A 14309-nucleotide genomic window follows, 5' to 3' on the forward strand; every position below is an offset into this window, starting at 1 on the left:
CACAGCTGCTCCAACAACAACCACAGCTGAACAAACTACAACAACAGCTTCTCCCACAACAACCACAGCATCTCCCACAACAACCACAGCTTCTCCCACAACAACCACAGCTTCTCCCACAACAACCACAGCTTCTCCCACAACAACCACAGCTGCAGCTACAACAACAAAAGCTGCAGCAACAACAACCGAAGCTCTGGCATCAACAACCACAGCTGCACCTACTGCAACAACAGCTTCTCTCACAACAACTACAGATGCAACAACAATTCCTGTAAGAACAACAATGGCTTCAACAACAACAGCAGCTCCAACAACAACAGAAGCCCCAACAACAACACCAGCTGCTACTACAACAACCATAGCTGCACCAACGACAACCACAGCTCCACCTACGGCGACAACTGTCACTACCACAATGAGCTCAGATTCACCTTTGACAACCACAGCTGCACCTACAGCAAAAACAGCTTCTCCCACAACAACCACAGCTGCACCAACGGCAACAACAGTTCCTGTTACAACATCAATGGTTTCAACAACAACAGCAGCTTCAACAACAACCACAGCTACACTTACAGCGACCACATACACTTCCACAACAACCTCAGCTTCACCGTCGACAATCACAGCTGCACCAGCGGCAAATACAGCTCTTGTTACTACAGTTGTAGGAGCAACTACAGTTGCTCCTACAACAACAGCAACTCCAACAACAACCACAGCTGCACCAACGACAACCACAGTTTCACCTACAGCAACAACAGCTTCTCCAACAACAAACACAGCTGCACCAACGACAACCACAGATTCACCTACAGGAACAACAGCTTCTCCCACTACAACCACAGCTGCACCAACAGCAACAGCAGTTCCTGTTACAACTACAATGGCTCCTTCAACAACAGCAGCTTCAACAACAACCCCAGCTGCTCCCACAACAACCACAGCTGCAGCAACAATAACGATAGCTCCACCTACAGCAACCACAGATGCTTCCAAATCGACCTCAGTGTCACATTCAAAAACCACAGCTGCCCCTACAGCAACAACAGCTTTTCCCACAACAACCACAGCTACACCAACGGCACCAACAGTTCATGTTACAACAACAATGGCTGAAACAACCACAGCAGCTCCAACAACAACCCCTGCGGCTCCCACAACAACCACAGCTACACCAACGGCAACCACAGAATCACCTACAGCAACAACAGCTTCTCCAACAACAACCTCTGCTGCTCCCGCAACAACCACAGCTTCATCAACTACAACGACAGATTCACCTACAGAAACAACAGCTTCATCAACAACAGCCACAGCTTCACCAACGGCAACAACAGTTCCTGTCAAAACAACAATTGCTCCAACAACAACAGCAGCTCCATCATCAACCCCAGCTGCTCCCACAACAACCACAGCTGCACCAACGACAACCATTGCTCTACCTACAGCGACAACAGCCACTTCCACATTGACCTCAGCTTCACCGTCGACAACCACAGCTTCACCTGCAGCAACAACTTCCACTACCACAATGAGCTCAGATTCACCTTCGACAACCACAGCTGCACCTACAGCAACAACAGCTTATCCCACAACAACCACAGCTGTACCAACGGCAATAACATTTTCTGTTACAACAACAATGGCTCCAACACCAACAGAAGCTCCAAAAACATCCCCAGCTGCACCAACAATAACCACAGCTCCACCTACATCGACCACAGATGCTTCTACATTGAACTCAGCTTCACCTTCAACAACCACAACAGCAACTACAGCAACAGCAGCTTCTCTCACAACAACCACAGCTGCACCAACGGCAACCACAGTTCCTATTACAATAACAATGACTCCAACAAATGCAACTCCAACAACACCAGCTGCTCCTACAACAACCATAGCTGAACCAACTACATCCACAGCTGCACCTACAGCGACAACAGCCACTTCCACAACGACCTCAGCTTCACATTCGACAACCATAGCTGCATCTACAGCACCAGCTGCTTCTCCAACAACAGCCACAACAGCACCAACGACAACAACAATTCCTGTTAAACCTACAATGGCTCCAACAACAAGAGCAGTTCCAACAACAACCCCTGCTGCTCCCACAGCAACCACAGCTGCAGCAACGACAACCACAGCTCCACCTACAGCGACCACAGCTGCCTCCACAACAATCTCTGATTCACCGTCGACAACCACAGCTGCACCAACGGCAACTACAGCTCTTGTTCCAACTACAGTAGCTCCTACAACAACAGCAACTTCAACAACAACCCCAGCTGCTCCCACAGCAACCACAGCTGCACCAACAATAACCACAGCTCCACCTACAGCTACCACAGATGCTTCTACATTGAACTCAGCTTCACCTTCAACAACCACAACAGCAACTACAGCAACAGCAGCTTCTCTCACAACAACCACAGCTGCACCAACGGCAACCACAGTTCCTATTACAACAACAATGACTCAAACAAATGCAACTCCAACAACACCAGCTGCTCCTACAACAACCATAGCTGAACCAACTACAACCACAGCTGCACCTACAGCGACAACAGCCACTTCCACAACAACCTCAGCTTCACATTCGACAACCATAGCTGCATCTACAGCACCAGCTGCTTCTCCAACAACAGCCACAACAGCACCAACGACAACAACAATTCCTGTTAAACCTACAATGGCTCCAACAACAAGAGCAGTTCCAACAACAACCCCTGCTAGTCCCACAGCAACCACAGCTTCAGCAACGACAACCACAGCTCCACCTACAGCGACCACAGCTGCTTCCACAACAATCTCAGATTCACCGTCGACAACCACAGCTGCACCAACGGCAACTACAGCTCTTGTTCCAACTACAGTAGCTCCTACAACAACAGCAACTTCAACAACAACCCCAGCTGCTCCCACAGCAACCACAGCTGCACCAACAATAACCACAGCTCCACCTACAGCTACCACAGATGATAACACATCGACCTCAGCATCACCTTCAACAACCACAGCTGCACCTACAGCAACAGCTTCTCTCACAACAACCACAGCTGCACCAACGGCAACAACCGTTCCTATTACAACAACAATGGCTCCAACAACAACAGCAGCTCCAACAACAACAGAAGCCCCAACAACAACACCAGCTGCTCCTACAACAAGGATAGCTGAACCAACTACAAACACAGCTCCACCTTTATCGACAACAGCCACTTCCACAATGACCTCAGCTTCACTTTCGACAACCACAGCTGCACCTACAGCAACAGCTTCTCCCACAACAACCACAGCTGCACCAACGTCAACAACTGTTCCTGTTACAACAATGGCTCCAACAACAACAATGGCTCCAACAACAACAGAAGCACCAACAACAACCCCTGCTGCTCCCACAGCAACCACAGCTGCAGCAACGACAACCACAGCTCCACCTACAGCGACCACAGCTGCTTCCAGAACAATCTCAGATTCACCGTCGACAACCACAGCTGCACCAACGGCAACTACAGCTCTTGTTCCAACTACAGTAGCTCCTACAACAACAGCAACTTCAACAACAACCCCAGCTGCTCCCACATCAAACACAGCTGCACCAACAATAACCACAGCTCCACCTACAGCTACCACAGATGCTAACACATCGACATCAGCGTCACCTTCAACAACCACAGCTGCACCTACAGCAACAGCTTCTCTCACAACAACCACAGCTACACCAACGGCAACAACCGTTCCTATTACAACAACAATGGCTCCAACAACAACAGCAGCTCCAACAACAACAGAAGCCCCAACAACAACACCAGCTGCTCCTGAACCAACTACAAACACAGCTCCACCTGTATCGACAACAGCCACTTCCACAATGACCTCAGCTTCACTTTCGACAACCACAGCTGCACCTACAGCAACAGCTTCTCCAGCAACAACCACAGCTGCACCAACGTCAACAACTGTTCCTGTTACAACAACAATGGCTCCAACAACAACAATGGCTCCAACATCAACAGAAGCACCAACAACAACCCCTGCTGCTCCCACAGCAACCACAGCTGCAGCAACGACAACCACAGCTCCACCTACAGCGACCACAGCTGCTTCCACAACAATCTCAGAATCACCGTCGACAACCATAGCTGCACCAACGGCAACTACAGCTCTTGTTCCAACTACAGTAGCTCCTACAACAACAGCAACTCCAACAACAACCCCAGCTGCTCCCACAGCAACCACAGCTGCACCAACAATAACCACAGCTCCACCTACAGCTACCACAGATGCTAACACATCGACCTCAGCGTCACCTTCAACAACCACAGCTGCACCTACAGCAACAGCTTCTCTCACAACAACCACAGCTGCACCAACGGCAACAACCGTTCCTATTACAACAACAATGGCTCCAACAACAACAGCAGCTCCAACAACAACAGAAGCCCCAACAACAACACCAGCTGCTCCTACAACAAGGATAGCTGAACCAACTACAAACACAGCTCCACCTTTATCGACAACAGCCACTTCCACAATGACCTCAGCTTCACTTTCGACAACCACAGCTGCACCTACAGCAACAGCTTCTCCAGCAACAACCACAGCTGCACCAACGTCAACAACTGTTCCTGTTACAACAACAATGGCTCCAACAACAACAATGGCTCCAACAACAACAGAAGCACCAACAACAACCCCTGCTGCTCCCACAGCAACCACAGCTGCAGCAACGACAACCACAGCTCCACCTACAGCGACCACAGCTGCTTCCACAACAATCTCAGATTCACCGTCGACAACCACAGCTGCACCAACGGCAACTACAGCACTTGTTCCAACTACAGTAGCTCCTACAACAACAGCAACTTCAACAACAACCCCAGCTGCTCCCACATTAACCACAGCTGCACCAACAATAACCACAGCTCCACCTACAGCTACCACAGATGCTAACACATCGACCTCAGCGTCACCTTCAACAACCACAGCTGCACCAACGGCAACAACCGTTCCTATTACAACAACAATGGCTCCAACAACAACAGCAGCTCCAACAACAACAGAAGCCCCAACAACAACACCAGCTACTCCTACAACAAGGATAGCTGAACCAACTACAAACACAGCTCCACCTTTATCGACAACAGCCACTTCCACAATGACCTCAGCTTCACTTTCGACAACCACAGCTGCACCTACAGCAACAGCTTCTCCAGCAACAACCACAGCTGCACCAACGTCAACAACTGTTCCTGTTACAACAACAATGGCTCCAACAACAACAATGGCTCCAACAACAACAGAAGCACCAACAACAACCCCTGCTGCTCCCACAGCAACCACAGCTGCAGCAACGACAACCACAGCTCCACCTACAGCAACCACAGCTGCTTCCACAACAATCTCAGATTCACCGTCGACAACCACAGCTGCACCAACGGCAACTACAGCTCTTGTTCCAACTACAGTAGCTCCTACAACAACAGCAACTTCAACAACAACCCCAGCTGCTCCCACAGCAACAACAGCTGCACCAACAATAACCACAGCTCCACCTACAGCTACCACAGATGCTAACACATCGACCTCAGCGTCACCTTCAACAACCACAGCTGCACCTACAGCAACAGCTTCTCTCACAACAACCACAGCTGCACCAACGGCAACAACCGTTCCTATTACAACAACAATGGCTCCAACAACAACAGCAGCTCCAACAACAACAGAAGCCCCAACAACAACACCAGCTGCTCCTACAACAAGGATAGCTGAACCAACTACAAACACAGCTCCACCTTTATCGACAACAGCCACTTCCACAATGACCTCAGCTTCACTTTTGACAACCACAGCTGCACCTACAGCAACAGCTTCTCCCACAACAACCACAGCTGCACCAACGTCAACAACTGTTCCTGTTACAACAACAATGGCTCCAACAACAACAATGGCTCCAACAACAACAGAAGCACCAACAACAACCCCACCTGCTCCTACAACAACCACAGCTGCACCAACGACACCCACAGCTCCACCTGCATCGACATCAGCCACTTCCACAATGACCTCATATTCACATTCGACAGCCACAGCCACTGCTGCACCAACGACAACTACAGTTCCTTTAACAACTGCAATGGCTCTTACAACAGCAGCTGCTCCAACATCAACCCCAGCTGCTCCCACAACAACCACATCTTCACAAACTACAACCACAGCTCCAGCTACAATGACCACAGCTGCTCCCACAACAGCCACAGCATCATCTTCAACAACCACAGCTGCTGCTACTGCCACCACTGCCGCCCTCACAATGACCACAGTTTCTGCCACAACAACCACAGCTACTCACACAACAACCACAGCTACTCACACAACAACCATAGCTGATCAAACAACAACCCCAGCTGCTGTCACAGCAGCTACAGCTGCACCAACGGCAACCACAGCTCCACCTACAGCGACAACAGCCACCTCCACAATGACCTCAGCTTCACCCTTGACAACCACAGCTGCACCTACAGCAACAACAGCTACTCCCAGAACAACCACAGCTGTTTTCACAATAATAACAGGAGCTCCCACAACAACCACAGTGGCTCCCTCTACAACAACAGCTGCCATAACAACAAATGTAACAACAAAAGCTTCTGTAACAACCATCACTACTAGCCCTACCACAATTACAGCTAACCTCACAACAACCACAGGTGCTCCAACGACCACCACAGCTGCATCCACAGCTACCACAGCTGCTCCCAAGACAACCACATATTCACCAACGACAACCACAGCTTCACCAACGACAACCACAGCTGCACCAACGTCAACCACAGCTGCACCAACGACAACCACAGCTGCCTCAACAGCAACCACAGCTGCTTCCACAACCACAACATTTACACTAACATCCCCAGCTGCTGCTATGACAACAACAGCCACCCCTACAACAACTACAACTGCTCACACAACAACCACAGCAGTGCCAACATCATCCACAGCAGCTCCCACTACACTCACAGCTTCACCATCGATCACCACAGTTGCTGCAAAGACCAGCACCACCCACCACACAACAACCAATATTTCAGCCACAACAACCACAGCTGCTGTAACTACCACAGCTACAGCTGCACCAACGTCAACTACAGCTGCTAAGACAACAACAACTGTTTCCCCAACCACCGCATCCACAAACCCTCCAGCGTCAAATGAAGGTGTACTTATTCTAATGTTCCGGATGAACCGTATGTTTATGGAAGCCTACAAAGATTCAAATTCCTTGGATTACATTACTTTGGCTTTAAATGTCACAACTGAGGTAAAAGTTTATCATTAATAGAAATATTGAAATGGACATTTACAAACATATCTTGCTTGAGAGTTATTAGTATCTAGTACACATTTGTTTGTCCTTAAAATACTCATTATGCCCTCATATCTTTCCACAGTTGACTCGAGGATACAAGAATATATATCCTGTAATCTTCCTCAGATGCATCATCATCAGTTTCTGGTATGTTCAGTTTTCATTTTGGTCCATATTTCTGTAACTTACTTGCTGCTAGAACAAGTGTGTTATTTCCATTTACCATTATTTAATAGTACTAACACTACTACAACCAATAATAATAACTTTTATCCCATTTCACATACATTCTACTTCTTTGATTTTTTTAGGCCTGGATCTGTGGGTGTGACAACCAACTTGATCTTCACGAATCAGTCAGTGGTCCCTAACCTTACAGATGCAGTGGAATCCCTCAAGACAACCATCAACACGTCCACAGTTTTCTTAGATGTTATTCCTGGCAGTATCAAAGCTGGTAAGGATGAATCTTAAAACAATATTTAGGAAAATTCATACAGTACAGATGATTGTTTGAAGCAATTTTCCCGTCCGTGACACCATGTTTTTGCTGCTTTTGATGCTTAAAGCTTATTTACCAGCTCTGGTTTCATCAGTTGTGACCAAATTACATCATACTTGAATGCTGTATCTCATTTAAAGGTCTATCTTTTATTTCAAAACCATTTCAATCATGGTAGTCTCTTATAAGACTATCTTTACCCGTAGATGTGAGCAAAAATGATTCTGGTTCTCTGGTTTTCATCACTGATTATTTGAATCAGGAATGCGCAACTTTGATTGAGTTGGGGGCCACAAAAAAACGTGAGAGGTTGCAGTGGCTGGTGGGTCTTCATACCCACATCCCACATTTGCCATTAAAGCAAGTTTGCTGCAAACCTACAGATTTTGCCATGGGACGGAGATATAAAATGTGAAGTTTTACATCTTTTATATTTTTGCAAGAAGATAGACTTTGGGGAAGGCTTTGCAGAGGCTTTTAAATGGTCCAAATCTGATTTTTTTCTTACAGAAATCCGGAACTCCCCGACTAATGCTACGACTAATGCTACTACTACTGATAAGACTAATGATACGACTAATTCTACGACTAATGACACGACTACTCCTACGACTAGTACCACGACTAATGCCATGACTACTGCTACGGCCACTGCTACGACCACTGCTACGACCACTGCTACGACCACTGCTACGACCACTGCTACGACTACTGCAACCACCACGCCAGCAGCAGCCACGAAACCTACAGAGGGTTCACATACAGGCAGCAGCGCTATGGGAAGAAACAGACCTCAAGAAATGGTCACTTTACTACTTGCTTTAATGCTGATCTATTTCTTCTGAACAGAATAACTCTAGGACTCAATTAAACCCATTGAGTATAAGATATTCCACAATAAAGGCATATCTAAATTCAGCTATTAAGATTAAGAGATGTTAAGAAACATGTTAAGAAACTAAGCTAACACTGGCTTAGTTAAAGTAATTCCTTATCATTATGATTATGTTTAAAACTGTTAGTCTATTTTGTTTTGTACAAAATTGACCTCAATAGAAAATAAATCACTAAATAATGCTGGTAATGTGATGAAGCTAATTCTGCTAATGCCAGAAACTGGATTATTGTGTGAATGAAAGTAAATGTGTTGTGTTTTGATATTTAATATTTATATTTGTTTTAGTATATCGCAATAGCTTATGAATAATGTAATATAGTATTAATAGTAGTAATATTAGTATCATATGATATTAACTCATTATATTAGAAAATGATCTTCAAAAACGTATTCAGTAATATATATATTTTCTTCCTTACTGTAACCCAACTATTGGCGTACATTGAAATATTTGGAAATTACTTTGAAAACCCTTGAATAAATAATGCCATACACATTTTTTGAAAGAAGTCATTTTTTTTCATTTCACTTCACCAATTTGGACTATTTTGTGTGTGTCCATTACATGAATTCCAAACAAAAATCAATTTAAATTACAGGTTGTAATGCAACTAAATAGGTCAAAAGCCAAAGGGGATGAATACTTTTGCAAGGCACTGTACAGCCACAACAACCACATCTTCTCCGACAACAACTACAGCATCTACAACATCCACAACAGTTTCCTGTACAACAACCATAGACAGCCTGACAACAACCACAGCTGTTCCCAAAACAACCACAGATACAACCACAACAACCACATTTTCTCACACAACAACTACAGCATCTCCCAATACCTCAACAGCTTCCCCTATAACAATGACAGCTCTTCCCACAATAATCACCAATATGTTTGGTTATGGAAAATACATTTAACAGCAGTTTAGATGGCCCAATGATTATCTACACTAAACGTGCTTGTTTTGCCTCATAAACAGGAAGCTGAACTTCAAAACAGGGCATCCCTATAAGGTCACGATTGGATGTGTGCCAGGATGGATAGCTAGTCAACGGGAGATCGCAGTAAACGGGGGTGATATGGTTTTTTGAGGGCTGTATGTAATGCTTTTCTATGGAGGAACGCCTTGTTGTCTGTGGGACCAAGTTTTCACTGTGAAGAGTTCATTTCCCATGTTCAGATTTAGGCTTGCGTTCATCGGGAGAGTCTGCTGAACGATCCCATGCATGTTTTGTTTCTAGCCTCAACCATTCTGCCGATGTCATTCAAAAGCACATTAGACTCTAGGTCAGGCTTGTTTTAAAAAGGTCATACCAAGGATCATTTGAATTTTAAGGCCCCTTGGCATATAACCAAAAAATATATACATTTTTTTTATGAAGAATGATTTGGGGCCTTACTGCTATTAGTATTGGTCATTTTGTAAACGTGTATAATTTTATGGAACTACCACATGTGCCAATCTCATTGAGCATCAAATTATTAGAGATACACATAGTTTTTTCACTCACCATGCGTCATTTGTGTAATGGTCATGTTAGGTGAAAAGTGTCATTTTTTGGGATGTGAGCACTCAGTTTGTTTGTTTGACCCGATGAAGTTCCGTTTCAGGTCAAAACGTTGTCAATAAAGATAAAGTGGTGAATTGGGAGCTTTGACAGTGTGCGGGCCTTCTTGTTCGTTACTGCTATTAGCCCATACAAACGCGTTGAATAACAGATTTACTACAAGGAACGACAGATAGGCCCAAAAATGATCTAAAGGAAGTGTCTGTCGTATATCTGGAAGAATAATAAACAGTAAACATTTGTAATTAACCCCTTATTTTTGGCACTAAAAAGTCTCCATATACAGTGCATTCAGAAAGTATTCAGATGCCTAGAGTTTTTCCACATGTTGTTACATCACAGCATTATTCTAAATTTGATTCAATTAAATGTTTTTCTCGTCAATCTACACACAATACCTCAAAATGACAAAGCGAAAACAAGTTTTTAGAAACTTTTGCAAATATATAAACAGAAAAAACAGAAAATCCTTTTTTACCTATGGATTCAGACCCTTTGCTATGAGACTGGAAATTTAGCTCAGGTGCATCCTGTTTCTATTGATCATCCTTGAGATGTTTATATCAATTGATTGGAGTCCACTTCTGGTCAATTCAATTGATTGGACTTGATTTGGAAAGGCACACACCTGTCAGTATATGGTACCACAGTTGACTGTGCATGTCAGAGCAAAAACCAAGCCATGAGGTGGAAGGAATTGTCTGTAGAGCTCCGAGACAGGATTGTGTTGAGGCACATATCTGAGGAAGGGTATCAAAACATTTCTGCAGCACTGAAGTAACCCAAGTACACAGTGGCCTCCATCATTCTTAAATGGAAGAAGTTTGGAACCACCAAGACTCTTCCTAGAGCTGGCCATCCGGCCAAACTGAGCAATCCAGGGAGAAGGGCCTTGGTCAGGGAGGTGACCAAGAACCCAATGGTCAGTCTGACAAAGCTCCAGAGTTCCTCTGTGGAGATGGGAGAACATTCCAGGTTTGACAACCATCTCTGCAGCACTCCACCAATCAGGTCTTTATGGTAGAGTGGCCAGATGGACTCCACTCTTCACTAAAAAGCACATGACAGCCCGCTTGGAGTTTGCCAAAAGGCACCTAAAGAACTCTCAGACCATGAGAAAAAAGATTCTCTGGTCTGATGAAACCAGGATTTAACTCTTTGAACTGAATGTTATGCATCCCTACGGTGAAGCATGGCAGTGGCAGCATTATGCTGTGGGACTGTTTATCAGCGTCTGGGACTGGGAGACTAGTTAGGAGTGAGGGGAAAGATGAAAATAGTAAAGTACAGAGAGTTCATTGATGAAAACCTGCTCCAGAGCGCCCTTATTCCCTTTCCAACAGGACAACAACCCTAAGCACAAAGCCAAGACAATGCAGGAGTGGCTTATAGACAAGTCTCTGAGTGGCCTAGTTTGAGTGGCCTAGACAGAGCCTGGACTTGAACCCTATCGAACATCTCTGGAGAGATCTGAAAATAGCTGTGCAGCGACAGTCCCCATCCAACCTGACAGAGCTTGAGAGGATCTGCAGAGAAGAATGGGAGAAACTCCCCAAAAACAGGTGTGTCAAGCTTGTAGCGTCATACCCAAGAAGACTCAAGGCAATAATCATTGCCAAAGGTGCTTCAACAAAGTACTGAGTAAATGGACTGAATACTTACTTAAATGTAATATTTCATTATTTTTTAAATTCACAAAAAAATTGAAAAACCTGTTTTTTTCTTTGTCATTGTGGTGTATTGTGTGTAGATTGATGAGGGGGAAAACTATTTAATCCATTTTAGAATAAGGCTGTTAGGTAACACACCTGGAAAAGGTCAATGGGTTTGAATACTTTCCGAATGCATTGTTGTTATAGAAAAGTAGAGACAGAGATCGTAAATGTTACACTGCAGTTGAGGAACAATGGGAAAGACATTCCACTTTAAAAGTTGATAAACTTGTATCCCCACTTTTAAATTGCCCATTAATGTTTTGGTACACATACTGGAGAGCTCCTCTTCTACACCTATTCAGCATCGTTCACACCCTCTTAAGCTTTAGCCCCTCCCATCTCTTTAAGGATTCACATGTGAGGACATGTTAAACAGAGCGAGTAAGGTAGTGTTGTAAACAACCAAAGATTTCGAGACTAAAAGTGGTGAAAGTAGTAGCCTACAATAAGGAACAACTCCAGGTATAAATACACTATATCTAGTCTGTGGCCTATATCCTAATCTGACTTTGGTGCAGGTCATGTTGTTCTTCACATTATCGTCTCTGGTAAACACAGACTATATCAAATAAATGTGTGTTTTGTTTGTCACATGCAAATAATACAGAAGGTGTGAAATGGTTTAGTAGCAATATAAAAACTCTGAAGTGTCAAGATCAAAATATTCTGTAAATATTTTAAATTATTAGATGATGCTTACTCAGACACAATTTAATAAATGTATGGGTCATGTGAAAGAAATGCTATAACCAACCCAGCCACATCTACAGTTGAAGTCGGAAGTTAACATAAAATTAGGTTGGAGTCATTAAAACTCATTTTCAACCACTCCACAAATGTATTGTTAAAAATCTATAATTTTGGCAAGTCGGTTAGGAGATCTACTTCGTGCACGACAAAAGTAATTGTTCCAACAATTGTTTACAGACTGATTATTTCACTTAAAAATCACTGTATCACAAATCCAGTGGGTCAGTAGTTTACATACACAAAGACTGTGCCTTTAAACAGCTTGTAAAATAAATACAAATATGTCATGGCTTTAGAAGCTTCTGATAGTATAATTGACATCATTTGAGTCAATTGGAGGTGTAGCTGTGGATGTATTTCATTTCCTACCTTCAAAAGCAGTGCCTCTATGCTTGACATCATGGGAAAATCAAAAGAAATCAGCCAAGACCTCAGAAAAAAATTGTGGACCTCCACAAGTCTGGTTCATCCTTGGAACAATTGCCAAACGCCTGAAGGTACCAGGTTCATCTGTACAAATAATAGTACGCAAGTATAAACACCATTGGACCACGCAGCTGTCATACCGCTTAGGAAGGAGATGCGTTCGGACTGCAAGAGATTAACGTACTTTGGTGCGAAAAGTGCAAATCAATCCCAGAACAACAGCAAAGGACCTTGTGAAGATGTTGAGCAAACAGGTATAAAAGTAAAAAGGTATCCACAGTAAAATGAGTCCTATATCAACATAACCTGAATGGCCGCTCAACAAGGAAGAATCCACTGCTCCAAAACCGCCATAAAAAAAGCCAGACTACGGTATGCAACTGAAAATGGGGACAAAGATTGTACTTTTTGGCGAAATGTCCTCTGGTCTGAGGAAACAAAAATAGAACTGTTTGGTCATAATGACCATCGCTATTTTTGGAGGGAAAAGGGAGAGGCTTGCAAGCCGAAGAACACCATCCCAAACGTGAGGCACGGGGATGGCAGCATCATGTTGTGGGTGTGCTTTGCTGCACGAGGGACTGGTGCACTTCACAAAATAGTTGGCATCATGAAGCAGGAAAATTATGTGGATGTATTGAAGCAACATTTCAAAACATCAGTCAGGAATATAATGCTTGGTCGCAAATGGGTCTTCCAAATAGACAATGACCCCAAGCATACTTCCAAAGTTGTGGCAAAATGGCTTAAAGACAACAAAGTCAAGGTATTGTAGTGGCCATCACAAAGGCCTGACCTCAAGTCTATAGAACATGTGTGGGTAGAACTGAAAAAGCAAGTGCGAGAAAGGAGGCCTACAACCTGACTCAGTTACAACAGCTCTGTCAGGAGGAACGGGCCAAAATTCACCCAACTTATTGTGGGAAGCTTATGGAAGGCTACACTAAACGTTTGACCCAAACAATTTGAAGGGAATGCTACCAAATACTAATTGAGTGTATGTATTCTTCCGACCCACTGGGAATGTGATGAAATAAATAAAAGATGAAATAAATCATTCTCTCTACTATT

At 44.3% G+C, this 14309-nt stretch overlaps 2 protein-coding genes across 2 annotated transcripts in view; both read left to right on the top strand.

Moving 5' to 3' along the window:
• Window positions 1–1911, top strand: part of LOC135573895 (mucin-3B-like) — a 54655-nt gene extending 52744 nt beyond the window's left edge. Inside the window, 3 exon segments of the mRNA XM_065024101.1 lie at window positions 90–1014; window positions 1077–1087; window positions 1134–1911. Of these exon segments, the coding sequence (XP_064880173.1) occupies window positions 90–1014; window positions 1077–1087; window positions 1134–1911 (1714 nt within the window).
• Window positions 1912–2478: 567 nt separating this feature from the next.
• Window positions 2479–9272, top strand: LOC115137300 (mucin-2-like). The gene is made up of 4 exons (XM_029673543.2): window positions 2479–7330; window positions 7461–7525; window positions 7690–7835; window positions 8391–9272. Exons 1-4 carry the CDS (start codon window positions 2480–2482, stop codon window positions 8723–8725), a joined length of 5397 nt encoding a protein of 1798 aa, XP_029529403.2. The 5' UTR covers window position 2479; the 3' UTR covers window positions 8726–9272.
• The last annotated feature ends 5037 nt before the right edge of the window (window positions 9273–14309 follow it).

Source organism: Oncorhynchus nerka, linkage group LG11 (genome assembly GCF_034236695.1).
Source record: "Oncorhynchus nerka isolate Pitt River linkage group LG11, Oner_Uvic_2.0, whole genome shotgun sequence".
NCBI classification, from domain to species: domain Eukaryota; kingdom Metazoa; phylum Chordata; class Actinopteri; order Salmoniformes; family Salmonidae; genus Oncorhynchus; species Oncorhynchus nerka.